The sequence below is a fragment of the Ascaphus truei genome, chromosome 8, assembly GCF_040206685.1.
Source record: "Ascaphus truei isolate aAscTru1 chromosome 8, aAscTru1.hap1, whole genome shotgun sequence".
Taxonomy (NCBI): domain Eukaryota; kingdom Metazoa; phylum Chordata; class Amphibia; order Anura; family Ascaphidae; genus Ascaphus; species Ascaphus truei.
The window spans coordinates 47,824,505-47,848,346 of NC_134490.1; the positions used below are offsets into that span (position 1 = coordinate 47,824,505).

General features: G+C 44.6%; 1 protein-coding gene across 4 annotated transcripts in view; it reads left to right on the plus strand.

The window, feature by feature from the left end:
* The window catches only part of MXI1 (MAX interactor 1, dimerization protein), a 39,891-nt gene extending 19,855 nt beyond the window's left edge, over positions 1–20,036 (plus strand). For all 4 annotated transcript variants that reach the window (XM_075611836.1, XM_075611837.1, XM_075611834.1 and 1 more), the window contains 3 exons: positions 9,666–9,780; positions 14,096–14,267; positions 15,265–20,036. In XM_075611836.1, the coding sequence (XP_075467951.1) occupies positions 9,666–9,780; positions 14,096–14,267; positions 15,265–15,428 (451 nt within the window). In that variant the 3' untranslated portion in view covers positions 15,429–20,036. The remainder of the gene's footprint in view (positions 1–9,665; positions 9,781–14,095; positions 14,268–15,264) is intronic.
* The last annotated feature ends 3,806 nt before the right edge of the window (positions 20,037–23,842 follow it).

The following is a 23,842-nucleotide window of genomic DNA, read 5'->3' on the forward strand; positions in this document are numbered from 1 at the left end:
TCTCGGACCGCCGGGCACCGGGTCACAGGCCCTCTGGGCACTGGGTCTCGGGCTGCCTGGCACAGTGTCACGGGCCGCCGGACACCAGGGCTCGGGCTGCCAGGCACCGGATCTTGGGCTGCCGGGCACCGGCTCTCAGGGTGCCGGGCACTGGGTCCCAGGCCGCTGGGCACTGAGTCTCAGACCGCTGGCCACCAGAGTACAATTTACCTCATTAACCTCTCCGCTACCAAAAGGACCTGCAAGGCACTGCAGCAGTGCGCTGCTCATCCTCTGGCTGCTTAGTGGTTGAGAGACTATCCCTATATGGGTGATAATGCTGCAGCGATTCCAAAGGTGGAGTGATTTGGGATGAAACCTGAAGTCGTTATAAACGGCAGCCATATTTAGAAAGACCCGGAAAAATTATTTCACATCAGTATTTCACTGGAAGGGAAACCACCTCACGTATTGAACAGTAAAATATACCATTAGAATAAACAGGAACCATTACGCCTTCGCGGCTGTGCAATGTGGTAGAGGTTAAAGGGTTAAGGCCGTTTCAAAAGAGGAAAAATACTTTTTGAAGGTGTATATTTGAGGATTACTGGCTGGTCAGTCAGGCCTGTCTCTGCTTCATTATCTGCCCAGAAGAGCTGAGTCAGGCACAAAGAATTAGCAACCTCACTTACAAAAATAGTACATTCCTGCATTGCCTTCCTGACATCAGGGGGCTGCTCAGAGCGGGACCCCCAGTGGTCTCGTGCCAGGCCTCCTTCCTCTGTGCTGTGGGAATGCAGGGGTCTGCACTGTATGGGTTACGGGTTCTTGAGTGGGAGTCTGTCCTCTGCAGTGATTGATTGAGTTAAATGTCTTTGTTTTCCCAGTGGGTTAATAATCAGAGTGTCTGTGTCCCTACTGCAGGCTGTTAGATTGTACGTGTATGTATGCAGTGTCTAGACACACACACACACACACACACACACACACACACACACACACACACACACACACACACACACACACACACACACACACACACACACACACACACACACACACACACACACACACACACACACACTGCAGTGTTCTTTGTCTTTAACTATTTAGTGATTTTTTTCAAATCAAAAGTGTGTGTGTGTGTGTGTGTATGGGTGTATGGTGAATAGAGGGTGAAAATAAATGAAAGTGCAGTTTGTAATAGACATTTAGTATTACACATATAAGTTGCTGAATGTAATTAGAATATAGTAATACATGAACAAGGGTTCCGTTAGTAATCGGTATAACATAGTAAAAACTAGGAATATATAAATGTATGATACAAGGGTACAGTATGTAATAGTTTTGTATTACATTATTACAGGGCTCAGTGTGTAATAGGAATATGACATTACATAAGTACAAGTAAAACAGGACTATGAGGCTCTACGTATCGGCTGCAGACCTCACAGTTTAACATGCACTTCCCTTATTAACTCTAATTGCCCAAGGCTTTGTGTTGTGGCCTTGCTTGCATTCGAATCAGTACAGGGATTGGTTGCACAGAGCGAGTCGAGATGTACAGAACTTCTACTCGCGTTCGCTAGCCTTGGCGGTATTTGCCTATTTTCCCCCCTGCGCAATCTGAGTTCCTCCTCCACTCACGGCGCTACGGTGACGTAACGATCAGTGGCAAGCACGTGATCGTGACTTTTTGGAGGGGGCGTGAACATGTGGTACTCCCTGCCCTCAGGCAATTGAGGGGTCATTTATACTGAGCAGATAGGATTAACAAGTGTCTTACAGCCAATGTACTTGGGTTGGACATAGAACGTACTCTGGGAGGGGACGGACGCTCTGTGTGTGTGTGTGTGTATGTGTGTGGAGGGGGCCACAACGACGCAGAATGCTGTGTGTGTGTGTGTAGGGGGGCACAACGACGCAGAATGTATTCTGGGAGGGGGACGGACGCTCTGTGTGTGTGTGTGTGTGTGTGTGTGGAGGGGGTACAACGACGCAGGATGCACTCTTGGAGGGGACGGACGCTCTGTGTGTGTGTGTGTGTGTGTGTGTGTGTGTGTGTGTGTGTGTGTAGGGGGGCACAACGACGCAGAAGGTGTGTGTGTGTGGAGGGGGATACAACGACACAGAATGTACTCTGGGAGGGGGACGGACGCTCTGTGTGTGTGTGTGTGTGGAGGGGGATACAACGACACAGAATGTACTCCGGGAGGGGGCAGACGCTCTGTGTGTGTCAGGAAGGGAAAATGCCTACCAGGGATATATGGGAGGGAATAAGGATCAGGAGAGGAAACGATTGAGTGCCTAAAGAGACACCTCACTGAGAGGAATGCAATCTTAATTTCCAAAGAAACCAAAGCGGAACGATATTTTTTGCTTGTAAACATGATTACATTTGCTTTAGGAAGACAAATTGTTGATTTTTTTTTTTAACACAACCTAAAGGTGTCACATATTTGTAAAAAAAAAAAATGTCAGTTATCCAGATTTACCTACATGAAGAATGCCATTTTGCTCCCAGGGAAGGACTGTATCTTTAAATCCCAGGGGAGGGCTGTATCTTTAAATCCCAGGGGAGGGCTGTATCTTTAAATCCCAGGGGAGGGCTGTATCTTTAAATCCCAGGGGAGGGTTGTATCTTTAAATCCCAGGGGAGGGCTGTATCTTTAAATCCCAGGGGAGGGCTGTATCTTTAAATCCCAGGCGAGGGCTGTATCTTTAAATCCCAGGGGAGGGCTGTATCTTTAAATCCCAGGGGAGGGCTGTATCTTTAAATCCCAGGGGAGGGCTGTATCTTTAAATCCCAGGGGAGGGCTGTATCTTTAAATCCCAGTGTGTGCCACATGTAGCCTACAAATTGCCAGTGGGAAAGCTCTGATATAGACCATTAGGAAAGGGCTCTAATCTCACTGGGACTATAAAACCCAGATAACAGTGTGGATCTGAGGTCCCTCACCTCTGACAAACAGCTGCAGTATTAGCTGCAATCAGTGTTAATAACTTAAAGGGCTGTGCATGTGCCTGGCTCAGTGTGTCACAGCAGATCACCTTTGTGCATGTCGGGACAGGCCTGCACAATGCAGGGCCTCATTCAATGACGTTCTAGGCATCAGCACGTTTATTGGTAAAGCGCCAGCATATTCCGCAGAGCGGTACAATGGGAGGTGCAGAGATTTGTATGTTACATAAACAGAATGACATGCAAGTAAAGTCAGACAAGCGCAAAGAGCTACAGAACGTCACGCGGGCCCTGATCCTGAGAGCTTACACTCTAGAGGGAATAAGGGACAATCTTGAAACAGAAGGTAAAGTGGCTGCTCATTGTGGGATGGAATATACATCAGGATGGAGTATTGTCTACCCGCACAGCTGCTCCCATTAAGGTTTAGGGGTGTGGTTATTAGCGTGGTGTTTGGTCCAGCCACACTTCCCGTGGCCTCGATACACAGCGATTTTATTCTTATAATAGTATTTTCACCCTAACCCCCTGTTTTTCAACCAGGGTTCCTAGGAAGCCTTGGGTTCCCCGGGCAGCCCTAAAGGGGTCCCTGAAATTTTTTGGTCATTTAAAAATTGTATTAAGTACAGAAGAATTTACAATGCATCTGATCTCAGACGCGCTATAAGAGAGGGTTGGGGTTTCTTACAATGCATCTGATCTCAGACGCGCTATTAGAGAGGGTTGGGGTTCCTTATAATGCATCTGACCTCAGACGCGCTATTAGAGAGGGTTGGGGTTCCTTACAATGCATCTGATCTCAGACGCGCTATTAGAGAGGGTTGGGGTTCCTTACAATGAATCTGATCTCAGACGCGCTATTAGAGAGGGTTGGGGTTTCTTACAATGCATCTGATCTCAGACGCGCTATTAGAGAGGGTTGGGGTTCCTTACAATGCATCTGACCTCAGACGCGCTATTAGAGAGGGTTGGGGTTCCTTACAATGCATCTGATCTCAGACGCGCTATTAGAGAGGGTTGGGGTTCCTTACAATGCATCTGATCTCAGACGCGCTATAAGAGAGGGTTGGGGTTTCTTACAATGCATCTGATCTCAGACGCGCTATTAGAGAGGGTTGGGGTTCCTTACAATGCATCTGACCTCAGACGCGCTATTAGAGAGGGTTGGGGTTCCTTACAATGCATCTGATCTCAGACGCGCTATTAGAGAGGGTTGGGGTTCCTTACAATGCATCTGATCTCAGACGCGCTATTAGAGAGGGTTGGGGTTTCTTACAATGCATCTGATCTCAGACGCGCTATTAGAGAGGGTTGGGGATCCTTACAATGCATCTGATCTCAGACACTCTATTAGAGAGGATTGGGGTTCCTTACAATGCATCTGATCTCAGACGCGCTATTAGAGAGGGTTGGGGATCCTTAGAATTTCACATAGGGTTCCGTAACAAAATAAAAGATTGGAAACCACTGCCCTGGCCAGTTGTTCAGCTCATTAACATATACATTGTACTATGGGCAAACTTGTTACAGTTTAAGGTGCACCTGCAAATATCCAGGTATATTCAGGTTGCAACATTGAAAACACGTTACCTTCCACCACAGAGCAGGCAACCCAGACTCAAAGGGCAGTTAGGGGCTTACAGGGGAAGAAAAAAAGTCGCTGTGTAATTATTCTAAAACAGATATAGATATAGATATATATAATGCTTACAGTCTGAAACCTATGGGAAATTTCCAACAGAGGGAGGTGCATTACATGTTCCTTCCTCGATACTAAAAAGAAGTTTACATCTTATATTAGTGGAGAGAATATTCCTGTCAAGGGATTTATCAACTGCCAAACTTCACATGTAATATACATGTTGTCATGCAGTTGCGGCCTACAATATGTACAATATGTAGGCCGCACAACACACCCCCCTTGCGTCCCTTTGGAGCATAGGAGAAACGGTGAATGGTATTACCAATCACTATGTCTGCGTCCATAGACACTGTAGCCATGCGGAGGCGCGCGGAGGCTGAGGGAAAGTGGGTGCTTTCCCTGGCCTTGGTACGCGCGCCGTCCAGGGGCGTGTCTATGGGCAGGCCAGTGACGTCACGGAGCTGAGGGCGAACCACTCACGTGACCACCCTATCGCGCGAAAAATCAGTTTTGACTGATTTCATGCGCATCGCGCGCCCACTCCTGCTTCCGCCCGCACGCTGTATAGACGCGATCACTGCCTTTAGGCAGTCTGATCGCTCGGCGTCCGCGCGGTCTGCCCCTGTATGGGCGCAGCCTAAGTATCTAAACACTTTCTCCATTGCCATGAGGCCTTAAAATAAAACTGAGGGCCTTAAAATAATGGGACTATAAGTTATTTCTCCCTCAGTACTGTACTGGCAGGTGACAGGTGGATCAGCTATAGAGGATTCCCAGAGGGTGAAGCATTGGAATACAGAGAGGCCGTGTGCTTCATATTTGCCACAAATCTGTTGATAATCTAGTCTCTGTGTGAAGAACTGGTGTTGATGTGCCCTACATTGGGCCACGGTCCCCCACAGGACTCTTTCTTGTTGCCGAATTCATCTTGGAGGAGTGTGTCTGATATTGTTGTCAGTCGGATCAAACAAATGACACAAAAACATGATATTTTTTCAACATTTATTTATCCACAAATGATTCAACATTCAATATCCATGTGTGAAAAAATATGTGACCCTTTAGATTCATTTCCTGGTGGCGCCGTTCACTTAATGTAACCATGTATTTGTCAACATAACTCTCAATGTATTCCCTCCTGGTAAAATATTTTATAAATAAAATTCAACTGCACGTTTCCTGTTTCTGCTGCTCACTCTCTCACATTGGGTTTGAGGAATTTTGGCCCATTCCTCCTTCCAGAACTGCTTCAGCTCATGACCCACTTTCGGTTCAGCTCACGGACGGATTGGCCTGACATTCTCCTCTATAATCTTCTAATACAATGCAGAATTCAGGGTTATTATTGTGTCAATGCTGGCAAGCCGTCTGAGTCCTGGGGCAGCACAGCAGTCCCAAACCATCACACTCCCACCACCATGCTTGACGGTTGGGATGAGGTTCTTCTCTTCAAACTCAGTGTTTGGTTTTCGCCAAACTAATTTTTCACAATTCTACCTTTGACTCGTCCCACAGAGAACATTTTCCAGAAGACTTGTGGATCCTCTATGTGCTCTTTGGCGAACTTCAGATGGCAGCAATGTTCTTTTTAGAGAGCAGTGGTTTCCTCCTGGCTATGGCCGCACGTATAGTGCCCGCGACGGGTGACGTCACCCGTCGCCGCTAGCGAAAGTTACTTTTCGCTTTGCGGCAGCATCGCGGGCGTACTGGCATTTGATTTGTTCAGGGGTTGTCACATGAGGCGACTGCCCTTGAAAAATCAAATATTGCCAGCTTCCAAAGTTCGCTCCGTCGCTCCGTCGCATTGTCGCCGTCGTGCTTACTATAAGCGCACGTGGCAGCAATGTATTTGTTTTTGGGCGTCGTCGCGGGCACTATACGCATTGCCTATCCTTCCATGAACACCATTCTTGTTCAGTCTTTTTCTGATAGTTGAGTCATGAACACTCACATTAGCCAAGGCGAGAGTGGCCTGCAGATCCATGGATGGTACTCTGGGGTTCTTTGTGTCTTCCTGGATGATTTGCCGGTTTGTTCTTGGAGAGATTTTGGTAGGGCGACCACTCCTGGGTAGAGTGACTGTGGTCTTGAACTTTCTCCATTTGTAGTTCTGTCTGACAGTGGATTGTTGGAGCCTCAAATCCTTACAAATGGTTTTGTAACCCTTTCTAGACTGGTAAACACCAATAACTGCATTTCCTCAGAAATTTATTTTGATCATGGCATGATGTGTTTCCACACACCTGTATGGCGAAGACCCAACTCACAAAGTTTCTGATCTTTATATAGATTGGGTCATCCCAAACTTACCCCTGAAGATCTACCTAATTATTTAAACACTTGATTCTAATTATCCCCTTTAATTTAGCTGATAAAAACTGGGATTCACTTACTTTTGCACATACCCAGATTCTTAATTACATTGTCTAATTCATACATCATTTTCTTTCAAAAGACATGGAATTGGTTAATACAAACCCTATTGGATATTTAAGAAAAGACTGGTTTTGATTCAACAAGGTTATCATGGAAAAACTATGGCATTTCAATAATTATCTTTGGGGATCACAAACCTTTAGTTTAAATTAAGTTAAAAGTGATTATACAATTATTAGTATACTACACTAGGATTATAAAACATTGTGTTATCTCTCTCCCCACGGTAGAAGTGAAAATGTCAAGTGTGGGGTGTGCAAGACCTAGTGTAGACATTGTACAGACTGCTCCCCTAACGAGGCTGCTGCTCCTACGAGTTGCGCTGTTTGATCTGAGTTGAAACAGGCGCCACAGGATAAGATGTTATCGTGGCTCTGAAGAGGGTCTCCTGTACATTAGAGGACGCTGCATGGTCTTTCAGGCAGGATGTGGTGGCTGCGGTAGGATTTTTGATCACTTCCTTACTCACTCTTACAGAAGTGTTACTGATACAGCGGGGACAGCGAGGCCGTATCTGTATACAGCTGCAGCCAGATAATACCCACACCGAAGAACTCACTCCAGGTTTATTTACAGAGAGGAAAGCCACAAATGCAACACAATAATCACAGTCTGTTCAAGGCTGGAAATGAACGACGGTTTGTTTCTCCAATGTTACAAGAGATTTACAAATTAGTTAACATATTTGCTGCCAGAGTGGCCCACAATGCATTTCAGCGGCACAACCCTCCATATAAAAATATCCATTTTAGCCAATAAATGGCATGCGCATGACTTCTAAACACTGAGCTATATACAGGCATACCCCGGTTTAAGGACACTCACTTTAAGAACACTCGCGAGTAAGTACATCTCGCCCAATAGGCAGACGGCAGCTCACGCATGCGCCTGTCAGCACGTCCTGAACAGTAATACCGGCTCCCTACCTGTACTGAAGGTGTGCGCAAGCGGGGAGACTATAGAGCCAGTTACAAATGCGTTATTTACATCAGTTATGCACGTATATGACGATTGCAGAACAGTACATGCATCGATAAGTGGGAAAAAGGTAGTGCTTCACTTTAACTACATTTTCGCTTTACATACATGCTCCGGTCCCATTGCGTACGTTAATGTGGGGTATGCCTGTAAGCCGATATTTCTGCTGCGGAATAAAGGACAAGATTTATAAAAGTTCATTTTTCTTTCCTTTTACATCGAAAAATCAGAGACTTCATCTACTAAAATGATATTGCAATGGGTTTAGCAGCCATACTGTCCCTGGAGAGATGTTGTAAATTAATTGCTAGTTTTTATACTTTTTAATATATCAACGACATCTAATCATCCAAACGTTCATAGAGAGATCTGCACATGTAATAGTTTGTATCGAACTCTACCCAAGTAATTAAGCATTTGTTTGTAGCAGTGCTTGTAAAGGGTTAACAAGAATGCCTTTTTATATGCGCTGTGTGACCATGGCCTGGGTCTCACCGCGGCCTGGGTCTGACCATGGCTTGTTCCTGGGTCTGACCGTGGCCTGGGACTGACCATGGCCTGGGACTGACCATGGCTTGTGTCTGGGTCTGACCGTGGCCTGGGTCTGACCGCGGCCTGGGACTGACCATGGACTGGGTCTGACCGCGGCCTGGGACTGACCATGGACTGGGTCTGACTGTGACCTGGGACTGGCCGCGGCCTGGGACTGACCATGGCTTGGGACTGACCAGGGCCTGCGTCTGGCCGCGGTCTGGGACTGACCATGGTTGTTTGATGAGCGGGGTCCGAAGCATCAATCATAGGCTGAAGGAAACGGCTCGTGTCTTATACACATCTACTTAATGAGGAGTAACGCTGGGTTTCTCAGCATTGGTACTTTCTGTGCTGTGATATCCACAATGAATACACTGATAAGAAAATGTAGCATTCATATACAGGAGATTTCAGTATATATCACCGAAGTTGCTCATGTAATTCAGAGTTTCAGTAGTTGTATTTGTTCTGATACCTTTTGTAGGGGAGCAATATTATGGGTTTTTCATAGATTAAACTATAGTGTACACAACTTTCCAAACCTCAAAGGTCTCTTCTTCAACTGTACTGGAGGTGTACATTCAACTTTATTGGTTCTAAAGATCATTGCACTCAGTGGAGGATGGGGACAATACTTTTTTTTTTAATTTTTAAACTGCAACAAATTTTCAATAACCCCTGTTATTCTCTTATTATATATTTAATGTGAGTCCCCTCAAATATGAATAAATAATTACACCCCTGCTTTCCCAGCACCCCGTCTCTTCGTCCCTGATAAATCCATGCTTTGTGATGGGTTGAAGGAGATGGTGGGTAGTTGAAAAAGAGAGGAATGTGGACACTGGAACTATGCAGCAGCAGTAGTAGATCGTAAGCTCTTCAGGACAGGGGTTGTGTCTATTATTCTTTGCGTACAGAGCTGTGCCATTGCTTTTACACACCCTTACTGCCGGAGGGGCTTGCGACGCATTGCACCAATGGGGTTGATGAATGAATCATAAATATAACAAATAATCATTAAAAGCAACTTCTCGGCATGGTTTGTTATGATGCTGGGGGCTTTTTCCGAGGTAAGAAGGTAGAATGCAGATACAATGTATACCTGATGTTTCTTTCCCCTCTTGTCTCCAGGCGAGCCCACCTGCGCTTGTGTTTAGAACGCTTAAAAGACCTTATACCACTAGGACCAGACTGCCCCCGGCACACCACTCTAGGACTGCTTAATAAAGCCAAATCACAGATCAAGGTAAAGACAGCAGGCATCTGTCAAGTGTTGCTGATTATCAGTGGGTCTCACTGACTTATAGGGGCAATACATCCTAAATCCAAAGTGAATGAATTCTAATGACAGGTTTAAGGGGTCTGTCTCATCTGGGTGATTGATGTCTCTTGTCCCCCTAAGAAATTAAACTGGCCAACTACTGTATATGGGGTTGCAGCTTTAAAGGGGCAATTACTACTTGGACCAAAGGGAACTAATGATGTCGGAGTGTTCTATGGGTTAAATCTGGGTGATTGGCAGAGTTTTCTTTTATACAAATCAAACAAGTGTAATTATTTATTTCCATACTTACCAAATGCTTCGAAGTATATTATTATTATTATTATTATTATTATTATTATTATGTATACAGTCTTCACCTGATCTCTTGTGATAAGACTGTTTTTTGTGTGTGCAGGGGAATTGTCTTTCTCTCTTCATGTTGTGCATGTTAACGATGACAACATAATTCATTTAAAGAGTAAGGGGAGAGAACAATAATTACCAGATGACATTCTAATTAAATGGACACCGAGAAAATAGAAATAGACTCATTTTTACACACGAACCCCAAAAAAGTGCAAATATTTACTTTAGGTTGAATTTAATTTTTCTAAGGAAGCTTAATTGATAATGGACTGTCCCTTTTAAACCCGCAGTGTCCCCCTCTCCCCCTTTTTTCTTTACCTCAATGGTTTCCAGTGGGTCCCTGGAGCTGAAATGTATATGTTGTAGCTTCGGGGAGCCTCTTGTTCCCAAGATACTTACATGTAGGTGCCAGCGCTACCTTTACTGGTATTTAAATTCCAAACGTCATGCGGGCCAATAGAAAGCCGTGTCACGGTGTGCTCATTTGCATGTCATTTTCCCAGAATCCCTTGCTGCATTGGAAGCACTGTGTGCTGGGTGATGAGAGAGAGAGAGAGAGTGATGAGAGAGAGAGAGAGAGAGAGAATGAATCTCTGCAGTCCTCTTTCTCCTTATGTGAGCTAAGGAATCTCTCCTGTGTCTCACATGAGGCATTATACAGAGCTCTCATTAGTTCAGGTGGATTCTAGTTAATTCAGTGGCTGCAATCAACTATTCTCAAAGCTCTGAGGCTGCTTTATTTAAACAGGGATAAGTCCCTGTTACAAACACATAAAGGGGAGAAGCTTCAGACATAATAGTAACATTTTGGAAAGGGAGTCCCTCCGAAGAGCTTACAATCTAATTGGTTGGTAGGAAGGACGTATAGAGACTGTAGGGGGACATTCTGGTAAGTGTGTTTGCAAGGGGCCAGGGTTTATGTATATGGTGTAAAACCAACACTCATAGAGCTACTCATGCTTCCTTAAGCAGGTGTGTTTTGAGTTGGGGCTTAAAGGTTGATAGAGAGGGTGCTTGTCGTATGTTGAGAGGAATGGCATTCCAGAGGTGTAGGGCAGTCAGTGAGAAAGGTTTAAGGCGGGAGAGGGCTTTAGATACAAAAGGGGTAGAGAGAAGACATCCTTGAGCAGAACGCAAGAGTCTGGATGGTGTACAGCGAGAAATTGGGGCTAAGATGTAAGGAGGGGCAGAAGAGTGTAAAGCTTTAAAAAAGAGGAGGAGAATTGGGTGTCATTCGGGATTTGATAGACTCCAGGAGAGGGATTTCGGCAGGGGAGACGCTAAGACAGATTTAGGAAAGAGTAAAGTGATTCTGGCAGTAGCATTTAGGTTAGATTGTAGGGGAGACAGGTGAGAGGCAGGAAGGCCTGACAGCCAAGACGGGAGAGAATGAGGACCTGAGTCAGTTTTTGCAGTCGAGCAACAGAGGAAAGGGAGTATCTTTGTAATACTGCGGAGGGTTTTGGCTACCTTTTGAATGTGAGAGGAGAATGCGAGAGAGGCGTCGAGTGTGACCCCTAGGCAGTGTCCTTGGGCTACTGGGTGAATGATAGTACTTTCAACAGTAATGTGGAAGGAGGTAGTAGGGCCAGGTTTGGGAGAAAGTATGAGGAGTTCTGTTTTAGCCATGTTAAGTTTAAGTCGGCGGAGGGCTATCCCGGATGATATAGCAGAGAAACATTCAGAAACTTTAATCTGTACAGCAGTTGTAAGGTCAGGGGTTGAAAAGTAAATTTGTGTGTCATCAGCATAGAGGTGATATTTGAACCCAAGAGATGTGATTGGGTCACCTCGAGAGAGTGTGTAAAGAGAAAAGAGAATGTGAAGGACAGAGCCCTGGGGTACCCCCACAGAGAGATTGATAGAGGAGCCGGTGTTAGCAAAAGAGACACTGAAAGTACGATAGGAGAGGTAAGAGGAGATCCAGGATAGAGCTTTGTTACAAATACCAAGAGTATGGAGAATGTGAAGGAGAAGTGGGTGGTCCACAGTATCAAACGCTAAAAAGAGGTCAAGTAATATGAGCAGAGTGTAATAGCCTCTGTCTTTGGCAGCATGGAGGTCATTTGTTATTTTAGTGAGGGTTGATTCAGTGGAGTGAGCAGTGCGGAAGCCAGATTGTAGAGGGTCTAGGAGAGAGTAGGTGTTGAGAAAGTGAAGCAAGCGAGAAAATACAAGACGTTCAAGGAGTTTAGAGGCAAAGGGCAGTAGGGAGACAGGACGATAGCTAGAAAGACAGGTAGGGTCAAGCTTGCTGTTTCCGAGTAATGGTATGACTGTTACATGTTTGAAGGAAGAGGGAAAGGTACCAGAGTAGAGGGAGGAGTTAAAAATGTGTGTGAGCGTAGGGATTATAGTTGGAGCAAGTTGTTTTAGGAGAAGGGAGGGAATGGACAGGTGGTAGAGGGAGAAGAGTAGATCAGCAATGACACATCCTCCTCTGTGACGGCAGAAAAAGAGTCAAGGAAGGCAGGAGGACAGTTAGAAAGAGGATGGGAGGAGGATACAGATGGGATGTCCTGATGTATGGATTCCAACGTTTCCTTGAAATAGTCTGCACAGTCCTGAGGTGAGATGGAGGAAGAAGAACAGGCAGCCGAGGGTGGTCTGAGTAGGGAGTCAGAGACAGAGAAGAGTCAGCGTGAATTCGACGTGTGTGTTGATTAGTGAGGAAAAGTAGGTTTGTTTAGCCTGAGAGAGGGCAGAGTTGAAACAGGATAGCATACATTTGTAGTGAAGGAAGTCTGCGAGAGTGTGAGATTTCCTCCAAAGGCGTTCAGAGGAACGAGTGGAGGAACGCAGCATGCGCATGTGGAATTTCCCCAGGGTCTGGGGTTAGAAGGGCGAGAATGGCATAGAGAAAGCGGGGCATGTAGATCAAGAGAGGAGGACAGGGCAAAGTTGTAGTTCCTGACCAGGTTGTCAGGGTCTGGAGCAGAGCTGAGAGAGGAGAGGGAGGAGCATAAAGTGGAATCAAAAGCTGGTAGGTTAATAGAGCGCAAGTCACTGCAGTAGCGAGGTGTAGATGGAAGGGGAGAAGGGGATAAGCGAGATAGAGGAGATGAGGTTATGGCAGAGAGAGGAGAGGGGGAAATGGAGAAGTCAGAGAGAGAAAAGTTTTTAGTGAAAACCAGATCTAGGTAGTGGCCATCCTGGCTGCAGTCCACTGTTGAAGGCAAACAGAAGAAGTTAGAGAGAGGAAGCGGGAAGCCCAATGGAGAGAGGGGTCATCGATGTGGCAGTTGAAGTCCCCAAGGAGAGGAACAGGGGAGTCTGAGGAGAGAAAGAAAGAGAGCCAGGATTCAAAGTGAGAAAGACAGGGTGAGTAGAGGTAGGAGGGCGATAGATGACCGTCACGTGGACAGGGAGAGGAGAGAAAATCTGGACAGTGTGAGCCTCAAAGGAAGGAAAAGCAAGAGAGGGAGGAATAGGAAGGGTTCGGTAGCGGCAGATAGAGGAGAGCAGGAGCCCCACGCCTCCACCCCTGCCATCAGGGCGCGGAGTGTGGGAGAAAGAAAGGCCACCATAGGAGAGGGCAGCTTCCAGAGCAGAGTCAGACAAGTCCCAGTTATAGCAAAGAGGATCAGAGAGCGAGAGAAAAAGATCTCATGGACAGAGAGGAACTTGTTAGAAAGGGAGCGAGCATTCCAAAGGGCACAGGAGAATGGGAGGGAGGGTGGCCGGGGGTGGGTAATGAGGTTAGAGAGGTTGACACCAGGAGTAGTAGACGTTGCATGTGGGAGGCGAGGACGAGCACGTACAGAAATAAGGCAGGGACCAGGATTGGGAGAGATATCCCTGAAGCAATGAGGAGAAGCATGGATACAAAGAGAATGTGAGGAGGATTTGTATGGGTGTGTTATGTGATATGATATGAAGCGGGCGATTTCTGCAGCGAGGTCTCATTACTGTCCCATCCTTTTCCCTGCAGAGACTCGAAGACTCGTCTCGGAAGGGTCAGCACCAGCTGGAAATCCTGGAGCGCGAGCAGCGCTTCCTGAAGAGAAGACTGGAGCAGCTCCAGAGCCCCCCGGACTCCGAACGAATAAGAACGGACAGCGTCGGGTCAAACGTTTCCTCCGATAGATCGGACTCGGAGCGGGGTACGAGCGGCATGCTGTATATAAAGGGACCGCCTGCCTGTATAATAATGCTATAGACCTGTATACTACATATAAAGCGGCAGAGGAATGACAACATTTCAGGGTGCCATTTTGTGTTCCCCTCCCCCCTCTTTTTGCCATTTTGTGTTCCCCTCCCCCCTCTTTTTGCCATTTTGTGTTCCCCTCCCCCCTCTTTTTGCCTGATTCACTTATCAGTTCACAGTTTGCACCCACATTTACAATTACTATTATTATTATATATTTTTTCACTTTACTCAATTAGTGTGGCCCTGTGATCACTCCCCAATCCTCCCTTTGTTTTCTAAGTGCTGAGGAATTACCAGAAATGGGATTTTTCTTTGTAAATTCAAGTTGCTGACTTTTTCAGATCTGGAAAAGGCCATTTTTGTGGAACACTATTTTATATCTGTATCAAAAAGCAGCTACATGAAATGGTGCAATAAACGTGTCTTTAGTAGCTCAACGTTTCGGCTTCCCAATGGGGCTATTGGAAAGCGGAAACGTTGAGCAAGTACATTTTTATTAAGATTTTCAACAATAAAATGGGATTTGGGTACAAAAAGGAGGGGGGGAGGAGTAACCATCGTACACACAGTTTTTATACATCAACAATCACATTCCAAATCATGTAATATTGCCAATTTTAGAAATACCAGTCTTAGTCCCCCTGGGGCCTTTTGCTCTTGTTTTTCGACCCTTCCATATAGTAGTTTAGTTCGTTAGCAGAAGCACCCGCTCCATTCGTAATCTAGAAAATCTCCTTGGGGTGCTGGTAATGGTGTCCTTTTCCTGCACATGCTTTAGCTTCATCTAACTAAGAAACTTAGTGTGAAATGTATCAGCCGTGATGAACAAGTCTCTTTTATCTGATTCGTCCAGAGGACAGTGCAGTGACTGGATGTGCATGATGATTCTGGTGCTGTTTCTAGAGCGGCCTTTGAGGACAGTGTGTTCACGTTCTTTCTCTCCCCCGCAGAGGAGATCGAGGTGGACGTGGAAAGCACAGAATTCTCCCACTTGGAAGTGGACAGTGCCAGCACTACCAGCATCAGCGACCTGGATGACCACAGCAGCATGCAGAGTCTGGGCAGCGACGAGGGTTACTCCAGCGCCAGCGTGAAGCTGGCCTTCACCTCGTAGGGCGCAGCGAGGCCCAAGCCCAATAAGTCAGGGCAATGGGTTTTACTTGCTGTTGGTGACCATGGATGGTCCATGAATAGTTGACAGCTATGTTAAACCTTTTCTCCCCGGAGTCTCAACTCGTGACAGGAGTTAGGTTACCATTGGGGATTTCCAAAGACTTTCACCCAACCCATGTCCTTCGTTGTCAGAAGTCCACATGCACAGTACATTCCCAGATGATAATCCAACTCCTGCAGTGTTGTGGGTTCATATGAGCAAGGGGGTTCCCTGATGATACTAACGTTCTACACCATTTGAAGTTCTAAAGCAGAAGATATTCCTTGATGGTGACTTAACTCCTGCAGTATTGATAGTTCATGCGCTCAGGTAAATACCTGATGGTAACATAACTTATTTGGTGTGTTCTTGCCTTACCATAGCATCTAACGTGTCTGAAACTTATGTTTTGAGCTGCCACAAAAGGGCATCAAAAATGACACCCGTTAGGTTGGTTATTGAAGTGTTTCGGACGTTCGTGTTCTGGGTCTTTTTCCTGAATGCTCCTTTTTGGGAGCACCCCACGTTCCCCCGTGCCACGTGGAATTGTTCCGAAGGCCGGTAGATTGACCTGCAATACACACCCGGGCTGTTAACACGCTAGCACAAGTCATGTCACCGTGGCCAGCCCAGCATTTCGCAGCACTGCTAATAGTGCGCCTGCGTTCCGAGGAGCCGCAGGAATTTCTAACCTTCTCCTCAAAGATTTGGGATCTTCTATCCAAGGTCTTATAAAGACTATGTCCTGCGACCTTTAAGGCAATCAATCGTCAGCACTGTGCGTGAAGTACAACCCAACAGCTTTACATTACCACACAACGCCTTGTAATTATGGAACATGCCTGCTGGTCCTGAAATGCGATTTCCCAGTGTCTGGGAATACCGTGCTTTTGGTGAATGGCTCCTTTTGGTTAACCTCTTTTTTTTTTTGGGCAGGGGCCTTCATAATACGCATAGCGCTGCAGGCCTCTCTGGCAGCGATGGGGTTACTATAGCACTCAGAAAAATAATTTTGCAGTTAAAATTCACAGCATTGTGCATTTTGTTTTCCAGTGTATAAGGGAAATCAGACTTTCATCAATGCGCAAATTTTAATGACTACTCAGAGACTAATCAGCCATTTTTAAAATGGGTAAAGGCCTCTAAATGAATAGACAGGTATCCGCTCGGGGTATAAAAAATGCAAGTGATGGATCGCTGTAAAAGTTGGAGAATAGCCGTATCACTAAAAGAAAAGTTGCCATTTTAAAATGGTGTTGAAAGGGTGTTGCCTAAAGTTTCAGTTCTACAAACTCGGATATATCTCTATTTCTCTCTCTCACCAAAATTCAAAGGTGACATTAATTCCTCAACATTCAAGGCTCCATTGGGAGCCGAAAAGTTGAGGAATAAATGTAACTTTTGGAGTGCCTGTCCTGTTTTCTTCTATCACATGTGCTGCCTGCGGTTTGCACGCTACCACCACCTGTAAATCGACATCTATGTGAGTGCCTGGTTTTCTGGACATATATATATATATATATATATATATGACACATACACATCTATTTTTATTATTATTATTTTTTACCGTACACATTGATTTGAACTTTTTTACCTTTTTAATGTGGTTTTATTGCAGTTTTTCTGCTTTTTGAGTTTGCCCGGATCACGGCAGGGTCAGGATAAGCCCTTAATGAGTGCAGAATGGCTGGATTCTATGGCTCCTCACCCTGGATTTTGGCGAACAATCAGGTGACAAATTCCACCAAATTCTCCATGCTGAACGCTCCCCTCATAATTATTTGGGTACTAAAAATACTGCAGCAATTTAATAAGCGATCAAAAAACAAATCAGACTGACAGCTCTTTTAAAAAGACATGACAAATATATATATATTTTTATTAATCATTGGCATATTTAACTATATTAGTAACAAAGTAAAGATCAATGTGTGTGTGTGTATATGATTTTATATATATATATATACATATATATATATATATAAACACATACACGCCATCAGTGGCCAACTCTCCGACTGGGCCACCTGTGCTGAAGCAGGGATATCCTGGAAACATGACCTGTTGGTGGCCCTTGAGGACTTGAGTTGGCCACTCCTGGTGTAGACAAAGTAAGTGGGATTGTGTCTTTAAGACAAGTAAATGTAAAACTTTGTAAGTTGTGTGATGTCACACTGCTGTGTTGTGCAGTGTATCTCCTCGAGCAGCGAGAATATACCCCCGACAGCATCTCACAGGTAATCACACCCAGCCCTACAACTAACTCACAAGTCCACCGGCTTTTGTTATTAGTTTCACATAGCATTTGCTGCTTTCACTCTAAAAATACAGTTGAAGTGTCTTGGGAAAACCTGCCACGTATGCGTGAGTGGCTGTAACCACTTTGCTGCCAGAGAGGCTACCTCTTGCGTTGAGAAGGGGTTAACCAGTGCAGTTCTGTTGTGGCACTGAAGAGGTTAACATGAAATGCAATTTTAAGTTCTCTTTTGTGAACACACGGGGACTCTGTATCCAGCAGCAGCTGCTACACACCAGGAAGGGACTATTCTGTGTTCGACATTGTTTTACGTTTCATAAGTTCGATGCATAAAAAGGGGGAGGGGGGCTGCGAGCTCACGCATTTTAAGTGAAACTTCTTTCTGTTGTGTCACTTAAATTGTAATTTTTCTCTCAAAAGTCTTTCATTCAATCAAAAAAATAAATCAATTTCAGTGACAAAACATTTAGAACGTGCGTGCTCGCCACACACACCATTTTTTTTGGTTGTTGGATGGGTCACCAATGGGTTAATAGTTCAGCCCGACATGACTAATCCTGATTACTCTTTGTGGTGTGTGTATATGTATGTGTGTGTACGCACGCACGTTACTTGTAGGATAGTGCAGCTTACAGAGGCTGAAGTACAGTGCCTGACAGCAGGGGCTGTTGGGACTTGTACTCATTGGGGCCTTCCCTACTGATTGCCTTTGGATGCTTGACATCCACACCCGAACTACAGCAGGCAGCCAACAAACTACAATGACGTCACTTCCAGGTCTGCACATGCGCAGTCACTCACTTCCGTTATTATTTTCGGGGCTATTCTGAGTTATTTCCCTATCAGATTTTTGTGGATGTCAGTACCAGCAAAGAAGTTCACTTCAAAAACATTAATAATCCCATTATAATGATTATCAAGTAAAACGTAAGTTCCTTATTGCTTTACATAACCGCGCCTCAACTTGATTCAAAGCAAAATAACTTTAAAGCAACAATGACCCATATATAATTTTTGTTTTCCTGAATCGGGAGGGTTTTCAAAAGTGTGCCCCCCGACCTTAACGGCCGCTGGGGAGTTTTAACCACCAGCCACGAGTATTTTCCCTAGTGGAAACAAAGTAGGCGTTGGGGTCACCCTCACCTTGGCAGCCAATAGAAAGACACCGTGTGATTGGGAGATGAATGTCGCATCCTGATAGGTTAACTTCACCAAACCTACATTGCCAAACTCGGGGGGCGAGCACCGCATTGCATAGCACATGTGGGGTATGGTTGGCCCCTCGGCTAATGAAGGACGTATAACATCCCTACATGTGCTAACGTAAGCTCTTCTGTGTTAGTGATTCTGCGCACGGCTGCTGGTTTCTCCGTGCTGCAGGAAGACTCTATACTCGCCGTTTCCTCCGGTATTGGAATATAACCTCGGTGAAGTGATATTGGTGCTAATCTGCACAAATGTTTCATGAATACTATTGCTTCCTTTAACATGCTATTCTTATTTTGCACTTTTAGTTATTTCCATATACTGTATGTTCTTATACATAATGGTGCATTCACCTTCTCAGCTTCTTTAACTTTTATTCGAGTGAAGAGGGGGTAACATCATTAGCTTTGCATTCGCAGCTTCTCTGCTATTCAATACGGGCCTTAATTGTTCTTTCACTCCAATGTCCATTGTTTGGGATTCCAAACCCGTAATCTGCTGGCCGCCCCATGAAACCGGCTCAGAGACCCATCCTACGTGGGCTGGTTGTGTGGGTTCGAGTTAGAGGGCAGTTTTACACTGGGGGTGTATGGGAATTATTATATAATGCAGTTAGAATGTCCCATCTTCCTAAACAAGCAGTGCCACTTCCCTATGTAATACTGGGTGTGGTATTGGTCAAAGTCTCCCAGCTGCAAAACTGGTACAAAAACAACACTAGCAATGTTATCGGAGGACGATCTCTCCACTAAAAGCCGTGGGATTTGATGCGTTGTTAAAGTTGTATGTTCACCCTATTTTCAGCCTTTTACTGAATAAACCACCTTTTAAGTTAAAAAAAAAAATATGTAAGGCTAATTTGTGCTGCCCTGAAATTTCTCCTCATGGTTAACGAGCACCTGTGTATATGCCTATTAACGAGCACCTGTGTGTATACATCTGCAGCGACTGAACCAGTGAAGCTAAATATTAATAACGGAGAGAAGTGATTTCTCGAGTGAGCAGCCATCATGAATGTAACCAGGATGGGTTTAGTGCTTTCAATTAACCTCTTTTCTTCCAGAGGGGTGTTGCTGACCCCACTGACATTGAAGGTTTTTTTTTTTTTTTAAATCGCCTTTATTTTTATCTCCCCTCTGTCATTTAACCTTTTGGCAGGTGTGTGGTTTCCCACCTCCCCCCTCCCCCCCATTTAGAATCCCTTGTTTTTGTATCTCTTCGTTAATTTAACTTGCTCTATTACTAAAAAAAAAAAAAAATGCTTTATAGAAATTCCTAAATTATTGCTGACTTTGTTGGGTTGGTTTTTTTTTTTCAGTCTTGTATTTTTTTGTGTGTGTATTCAATCGCCTGAAGCAAAACCAATGCAAATGAAAAATAAAAATATCCTTATTTAGCAACCGTGTTTGTGCTGATAAATTGCCTGCTGTTGTCTCATGACAACACTAATATCCTGAAAACCTGACCTGTTGGTTGCCCTTGAGAACTAGAGTTGGCCACCCCTGCACTAATGGAAGTGGGATGATACAAAGAATATGCAGTACAACTGTTTTTTATTTACAAACCTACACTTGCATATCATTTTATAAGAAAATTCTACATTTCAGAAGTGCACTCCCTCTTTTTACTAGAAAATATATATAATATACCAGAGCTCATCCACGGACCCCCTGGTTCAGGAACGGAGAGCCGGCTGGCTACCTGCCAGCGACCACAGGCAAAGGCTCGCACGTCATCGGGGCATGGGATCCTGACTCTACTGGTAGCCCAAGACTACCGGGCCCAAACTCAACGAATTGGAACCTGCCGCACTGAACACGCCTCTTCCACCAGTCAGCTCGGCAAATAGAAGTACTTACCTGGGAAGGTGCCGCAGGTACCGTATGGAGGTTTCAATCCCTTGCGTTGCCCCGGCCAATGGAAAGCTGCAGCGGATGACGCGGGAGATTTAGACCTTTTTGTTTCTGTGGAGGGGACTATACCAGTGACAAGCCCCAGCCCTTTTTGATTTCCTTTTTTTGGCAGTGCTCTACTTTTTTCCTATTCTCCTGTACCAGTGACAGCTCTTCCCTGGTAAGTATCTCAGGAAGCAGGTGGGCTCCAGGGCTGAAATTACTACGGCTCAGCTCTGGAGACCCCCTGCGTCCCATCTAGTGTATGTAACACAAAAATTGGGTTAAAAAAAAAAGAAGATGAAACTGCTATTAACTCGTATAATGTTTGTGTCTTTCAAGTGGTGGTCCTTTAACTTGTATAACAAGTATTGCTCCTTTAAAAAATATACAATTCTAGCGTTAACATTCTCAAGCTTCTGATAAATACCATTGCAACCTGTGCTTCGTTTTAACCTTTAAATATTCCTCCTTGATATTCCAAACGCTTATATCTCCTGAACGAAGCGTCCGATTATAAAAATCGCTTTGGAAAGGACAAGAAGAGATCTTTAAGTAAATAAAACATAAATGGGAGCTTGCCGAGTCCTGTTAAACGCACACCTCAGCAATGTATCTAATAACTCCACTTCGTTTGCATGGGTTAGACAAACTGAGCAATGACATGGAGCAGGAACAGGAAATGTTGCTGTGTGTATCCTGACATTCATTAGCATGTGGACTCCTAACAGCTCTACTGGAAGCAGTTCAATGCTTCCACTACTATTTCAGCAAAGAGGAAACTTCCTCACATTACCCTCCACCACTTCTGAGTCTTTGCTCTAACATTTCTCCACCTGTAAAAAATGCTTCCCATGGTGTGAGTTTGTTTTCTTTCCCGATGAGATGAATAGTCTCGTACAAAACTCCCAAAGAGTAGAAAGGGTTACAAAACAAGGCAGGGAATGTGAAGGGGGGAACCCTTAAATTAATCCAGTGCACATTTTGTAGCCAGGGGGCTAGTAAATAACCCCACTTATCAATACACCACACTGTCATACTGGGGCTGATTTCCTTCACTACAAATTGGTTCTGTCCTGCTTTAAAGCAGCAATACCACTTTCCAACTTTTTTCCCCCCCCTTTACTATTTTTATATGTAAAGCACGTGGCGATGTGTAATTCTACATTCTGACCTTAGTTGGGAATCGTTTGATGCTCCTGTTATACATCTGTAAAGAAAAATCCTGATTGTGTGCCTAATATAATGGCAGCCTTTCAATTTCAATCAATCCTTCTGTTAGTGTTAACTCAGTACCTACAATGTATCCTAATACAAAGGTAACATCTATTGTTACAGTTTGCAGCTCAAACTGCTAGGAACATTGGCAACAACATCACAAACAGGAAAGTGTTGCAAAGATCTTGCATTGCTGGGGAGGTGGACTACAACCTGCTATAGAAATCAAAAGATGCTTTAAAATTCATTAAAAAAAATAGCATTAAGAGTTGAATAAAAACAAAAAAATCAGTCACTATTATCCAATACTTCAGAACAGATTAAAAAAAATAAAAAAAACCCCCATAAGATTTCACGTTTTGCTGCTTTAACTCTACTCTTATTTGCAAACAGGGATATTTCACCTATTATACACAGGCATAAATCCAACCCACACCACCTCTTCTGTCTTTACCATCCGTCTTCGACCTCCTGCCACATCATGCTCCTCTCCTTCCATTACACTCCAAGACTGACGATTATTTCAAATGCATGGTGAAAGCAATCCCCACAGAAATCCCCGTCCCTTCCACATCCCTCCTTCATAAACCCCCATCTGTCTTTGTCTCCTCTCCAGTTACAGAGGAAGAAGTATCTCTCCTACGGCTCTTCTTAACCTCCGCCACATGCAGCCTCCGCCACATGCAGCTATTGTTAAGAATAGGTCTAACAATAGCTTGTTTAAAAAGAGATGGAAAAGTACCAGAACAAAGAGATGAGTTAAAGATGTTAGTGGGGACAGGGATCCTGGTAGGAGCGAGAGGTTGCAGGAGATGGGAGGAAGTTGGCCCTATATAACTAAAATGATAAATACTTTATATACTGCTCATGCCTTTTAACCCTTACAGTGCCCCATGATGTAACTACTTCATGGATGTTTTGCTCATTTTCTGGGGGAGAAGATCGCGTTCAACGCACTCCGGCCAGAAGGACACCCCCAATTTGTTTAGCATCTGCCACGGGTGCAGAATTCAGAGAAAACCAAGTAAATGCCAAGTACCGGTATTACTGCTTAATATTTCTATTTCATTGTAAAATAATAATATTTTGCATGTGATGTCATCCGCTCAGTTACTAGAAAATAATTATCTTAAAACATTCTTTTTTTTAATTCTAAGTCTGCCACAAGATTTGTGCGACGCTGCAGGGAATTTTTTTCCCTTCAAAATACATGTTGGGCTTGTAAAAGTTCCACATTTTAAATATTAAACACCCAGTTCTACTTAGATGAAAAACAGAAAAGTGCTAAAACAAGGTCATGTTTTGAAGCTGGAGGGTGAAAAGCTCAGCAGAAATATAAGACAGTACTTATTCATGGAAATGGTGGTGGATTCATGGAAGTGTCCCAGCAGAGGTGATAGAAGCCTAGTGATAGATACTGTAGGGCAGTGTGTTTTAAAAAAAAAAAATCATTTTTGGTTGAGGAACTCTATAATCATATTGTGAAATTCTGTGGAACCCCAACCCCCTCCTCTAATAGCGCGTCTGAGATCAGATGCATTGTAATGCTACGCTTATAGCGACAGCGACGGTCGCTGGAAAAATCAAAGAGATGACTTCCAGCGATCGCGACCAAGCCGTCGCTCCGCACTTACTATAAGCGCACGCGACAGAGGCAATGCATTTGTTTTGACGCAACGTCGCTGTCACTATAAGTGCAGCCTAAGGAACCCCAACCCTCTCTAATAGCGCGCCTGAGATCAGATGCATTGTAAGGAACCCCAACCCTCTCTAATAGCGCGTCTGAGATCAGATGCATT